Source organism: Octopus bimaculoides, chromosome 28 (assembly GCF_001194135.2).
Source record: "Octopus bimaculoides isolate UCB-OBI-ISO-001 chromosome 28, ASM119413v2, whole genome shotgun sequence".
Lineage (NCBI taxonomy): Eukaryota > Metazoa > Mollusca > Cephalopoda > Octopoda > Octopodidae > Octopus > Octopus bimaculoides.
Window position 1 is genome coordinate 17,327,892 of NC_069008.1, and position 5,100 is coordinate 17,332,991.

General features: G+C 40.9%; 1 protein-coding gene across 2 annotated transcripts in view; it reads left to right on the forward strand.

Moving 5' to 3' along the window:
• The first annotated feature begins 1,619 nt into the window (after positions 1 to 1,619).
• The window catches only part of LOC106867525 (armadillo repeat-containing protein 7-like), a 7,049-nt gene continuing 3,568 nt past the window's right edge, over positions 1,620 to 5,100 (forward strand). The window contains exons 1-3 of one of the 2 annotated variants that reach the window (XM_052977592.1): positions 1,620 to 1,898; positions 2,386 to 2,484; positions 3,437 to 3,505. In XM_052977592.1, the coding sequence (XP_052833552.1) occupies positions 1,790 to 1,898; positions 2,386 to 2,484; positions 3,437 to 3,505 (277 nt within the window). In that variant the 5' untranslated portion in view covers positions 1,620 to 1,789. The remainder of the gene's footprint in view (positions 1,899 to 2,385; positions 2,485 to 3,436; positions 3,506 to 5,100) is intronic. The other variant, XM_052977591.1, reaches the window with a different exon arrangement.

Sequence of the window (5,100 nt, forward strand, 5' to 3'; positions counted from 1 at the left end):
ATACAGACACACAAACATATACACACACATACATATATATATACATACATATACACGACGGGCTTTTTTCAGTTTCCGTTTATCAAATCCACTCACAAGGCTTTGGTCGGCCCGAGGCTATAGTAGAAGACACTTGCCTAACGTGCCACACAGTGGGACTGAACCCGGAACCATGCAGTTGGGAAGCAAGCTACTTACCACGAAGCCACACCTGTGCCTGTATTATATTTTCTCTTGATCAAGTCAGTCTCTTGTCACTCATGTTTCACCTCTATGCTTGCGAAGTCAACAGGAATGGACCAGAACTTTCTTGATGACCTTGTGAACATACAGACGAAACTTGAGACTAGCCAGACAGTGACTCGCCCAAAATGATGATGACATACATACACACACACACAGGCATGCACACACACACAGATACGGTGATCTGAACTCTCTGCTTACAACAGGCATGTTGTACACTACATCTTTGCAGTGGATGTCTTCAATGCCCATATTTGGCCTTCTAAACTGGTCACTACAAGAAACTCAAAGAAAAAGACATATGAACTAGCAAACTGTTTAGTGTTATAGGAAACTTCAGAGCATGATTCTGTGGTAAGAAGCTTGCTTTCCCAACCACATGGTTCGGGGTTCAGTCCCACTGTTTGACACCTTGGGCAAGTGTCTTCTACTATTGCCTCAGGCTGACCGAATCCATAAGAGTTGATTTGATAGATGGAAACTGAAAGAAGCCCATCATATATATTTCTTTATTGCCCATAAGCTGCGAAACCTAGAGGAAACAAACAAGGACAGACAAAGGGATTAAGTTGATTACATCGACTCCAGTGCACAACTGGTACTTATTTAATCAATTCCAAAATGGATGAAAGGCAATGTCAACCTCGGTGGAATTTGAACTCAGAACATAGTGGCAGACGAAATACCGCTAAGCGTTTCGCCCATCGTGCTAACGTTTCTGCCAGCTCACCGCCTTGTTATATCATATATCATAGGTAAGCAAGCTACCCTGGAAGTGGAATCAGTGTGTGTGTTAGATAGTATGACCCTCCCAACAGACATAATAACGTAGCAAATACATTTCCTTAAATGCTCAAGAGAATACATAGAACTGTCATCATTTAACATCTGTTTTTCCATGCTGGCATGGGTTGGATGGTAGAGGTGCAATGGCCCAGTGGTTAGGGCAGCGGACTCGCGGTTTCGATTCCCAGACCGGGCGTTGTGAGTGTTTATTGAGCGAAAACACGTAAAAGCTCCACGAGGCTCCGGCAGGGGGATGGTGGCGAACCCTGCTGTACTCTTCCACCACAACTTTCTCTCACTCTTTCTCCTTGTTTCTGCTGTGCCTGTAATTCAAAGGGTCAGCCTTGTCACACTGTGTCACGCTGAATATCCCCCCGAGAACTATGTTAAGGGTACACGTGTCTGTGGAGTGCTCAGCCACTTGCACGTTAATTTCACGAGCAGGCTGTTCCGTTGATCGGATCAACTGGAACCCTCGACGTCGTAAGCGACGGAGTGCCAACAACAACAACAATTAAGCGATCCATACATATTGTTTCCCTTCGATGCATCCATACTTTGATGAACCATACAAATAAACAACTGCTAAACCGGAAACTCTCTTTCCGCCATAATCACTGTTTCGTACGCATGTATTCGTCAGGACTTCCTCCACTTTCTCTTTCCTTCCCTCCGCCTGTCTTACTCTCTGATTTTATTTCTTTAGCCACCGTTTCTTCAGTCTGTCTTTCTCTCTCTAATTTATTTCAGGCCCGCGATGTTTAGTTCGGAGGAATATTTGAGGAAGAAAACTGGTGAATATGGCATCGGTCGTCTCAGTTACCTCCAGTCGTTGGTGACAGAGTTTGAAGAGACAACATCCGATGGTAAACAATGCACAAACACTAACGCATTACACACAAACATTAACGCAGTACACGCTCGGACACACATACACATACATGAACGCATTACCCCCACACACAAACATATACACAAACATTAACGCATTACACACACACACAAACACAGTCGGAGGTAAAGAATACGCACACCGCCGGGTTTTCGGCGTAACATAAGCCCTAAGTTGAACCCTGACCCTAACCACCGGGTGTACGGATTCTTTGCCTTGGCCCAAGCGCATACACAAACATTAACGCACTACACACACACACTGGAGCAATAATGTTGACTACATATTTACGTATGTGTTTCCCTGTGTGTTACACTCTGGGTGTGTATTTGTATGTGTTATAAATTTCACCGCCCAACGGGTTAGAAACAGCAGTCAAATACGCAAAGGGCATAACTACAGTTTGGGACCCTTAAAATCCTTAAAATGCAATGAGTCATGCCTGAAATATCTCTTTTCAGATGCTAAGAAAGAAATTCTTGCCAACCTGGCTAATTTTGGCTACGACCCCCTAAACTATGGCTTCTTTCGCCAACTCAATATCCTGGATTTGTTTCTTGGTAAGTAGAAATGTCTTTGTATTCTAAACTTTTTCTTGAACCCCTTCCATATTCTACCATTTATCCACAGATAAACCGTAATTTTCCTGATAACAACCTTGTCTTTTGGAATCATCCTGGTTCTGTGATGTTGCTAAACTTTTTCACATTGTTATCATATTTCTGTTGAAACGCTCCAATGTTGTTTCAATTAGTTCCAAAAATAATGAAGAATTAAGTAAAAATAACTTCCATAATTAATTTTGTGTTTGGGACACTCCTGTAATCTATAGTGTCGTTGCCACCACCACCACCACCACCGTCAACATTATCATCATTTTAACATTCACTTTACCATGGTTGCATCATCATCATCATCGTCATCGTCGTCATCATCATTTTCATCATTGCTGTTCTCGTTATCACTGTCATCATCACCATCATTTTCACTGTCGTTCTTGTCATCACCATCGTCGTCATATATATGTGCACAACATCATCATCATCATCATACGTCCGCTTTCCATGCTGGCATGGGTTGGACGGTTTGACCGAAGACTGGTGAAACCAGATGGCTGCACCAGGCTCCAATCTGATCTGGCAGAGTTTCTACAGCTGGGTGCCCTTCCTAACACCAACCACTCCGAGAGTGTAGTGGGTGCTTTTTACATGCCACTGCCACAGGAGCCAGTCAGGTGGCACTGGCATCAACCACGTTTGGGTGGTGCTTTTTATGTGCCACCATGGCTGTGTAGTTGACTTTATTTCTCAGCCGTAAGATTATGAGGATTATGGTGGTGGTGATGATGATGATGATGGTAGTGCTGGTGGTGGTGATGTCCATAAGGATAACGGTGATGATGATGATGATGATGACTGTTATTGCTATTGACAACGATGCTGCTGCTGGTGAAGTTCTCATTTTGTTAAATGTTTAACGACACAGTTGTGTTTGTTGTTGTTGTTGTTGCAGATTCTTTAGAAGACAACGATGAGAAAATGGTAGAATTTGCCATAGCAGGTTTATGCAATTGCTGTTTAGGTAAGGCGTCTTATTCAAGTAGTTCTTGCTTTCATTCCGATGCACATTACAGTCGGACTGGCCATGCTGGAGTACTACTGCCTAGGCTTTTAGTCACTCATATTGATCTCGAGAGTTACCGTATTTTAACGTGTATAAGGAACCCTTTTTTTGCCAAAAATTAGGTTAAGAAAATATGGGAGTGTCTTATACATGGATAGTATTATAATCCCTTACAAAAGGGGTTATAATACTAATGCCAACCACTTTATAGAGAGACTAGATGCCTTTAGCATGGCACAAGAATGGGTGTTCTGGAACCTGTAATTATTGGGGCACTGGGATATGGTAACACATTGCCTAAATACCAATCTTGAGAAATTAGGCTTCCCAAATCCAAAAAGGAGAAAGCTAATTCAAAGACTACAGATCCAATCCATCCCTGTAAAACTTTCCAGAAGTTTATCATTTAAATATATATATGAGCATGTCTGGATATGTAGCTATATGCATGAGAATACATACATAAAACAAAACATGCTAATCTGCACATATACATACACACACACACACACACACACACACACATATATACACACCTTGTTGTTGATTGTTGAAATTCAAATCAAGGAGCCTTGGATCTGGGTTAGAAACCGGTTCTTTCTCTGTTGGCAAGAAATCTTGAAATAAAATTGAACAAACGTATGTACACACATATGTATATTTATATCCGCATGTATGTTAAACCTTTGTAGGCTGTGCTACAGCATGGCCACAGTTCAGTGAACACAACAACTAAAAGAAAAAAAAAAGACCTATTCCCAATCACAATAACAATCATAATCTTTCTTCCTCCCTAATGGATCTTTCACGTTCCTGGTCTGAATTCCTGCAGAATTTACCATTGCAGGGGAGATAATCAGAATTTGCCTTTATAAGGGAGATAATTAGACTAAGTCGAGGAATTCGCACCTTAGAGTAAACGGCCCAGGCATCTATCTAATTTGTTTAATTTCTACTTAGATATAAATTTCTTTAACCCTTTAGCATCCAGATTATTCCATCAACTGTTAATTCTTATTTATTCACATTGCTTTGTATTAATCATGCTTTATCTCTCATAGCCTCAAGCTTTCAATGATGAGATTGTTTATTTTTAGAATGACATTGTAAGGTAGATGTGAAAGGCCAGAACCGGTTGGTTTGAACATAAAACAGGTAGACTATTTGGAATGGGTATGGCCAGTTTAAACGCAGAAGGCTTCTAGTCGCTGGTAGCCAGGCATAGCGACATTTCGTTTTGTTCATGACAGGATTTTCTTATTGTTAAATAAAATTTCATTAAACTATTTCTCTGCCATTTATGACTTTGTACATATATGTGTGTATGTATGTAGATATATATACATATGTAGATCATTGTCATCATGATATACATATACATGTAGTTCAGATTTACAGAAAACAAAAGACGAAGACAGGTGTATAAACAACAAACAGGTGTATTAGTTTAACGCTCGGGAAGGTGAGGATGTCTTTTACGTTTCGAACCTACGCACTTCAACAGGAAGGAGCACGAACAAATAAACAGAGAGAGAATAAAAAAAAACTCTTGG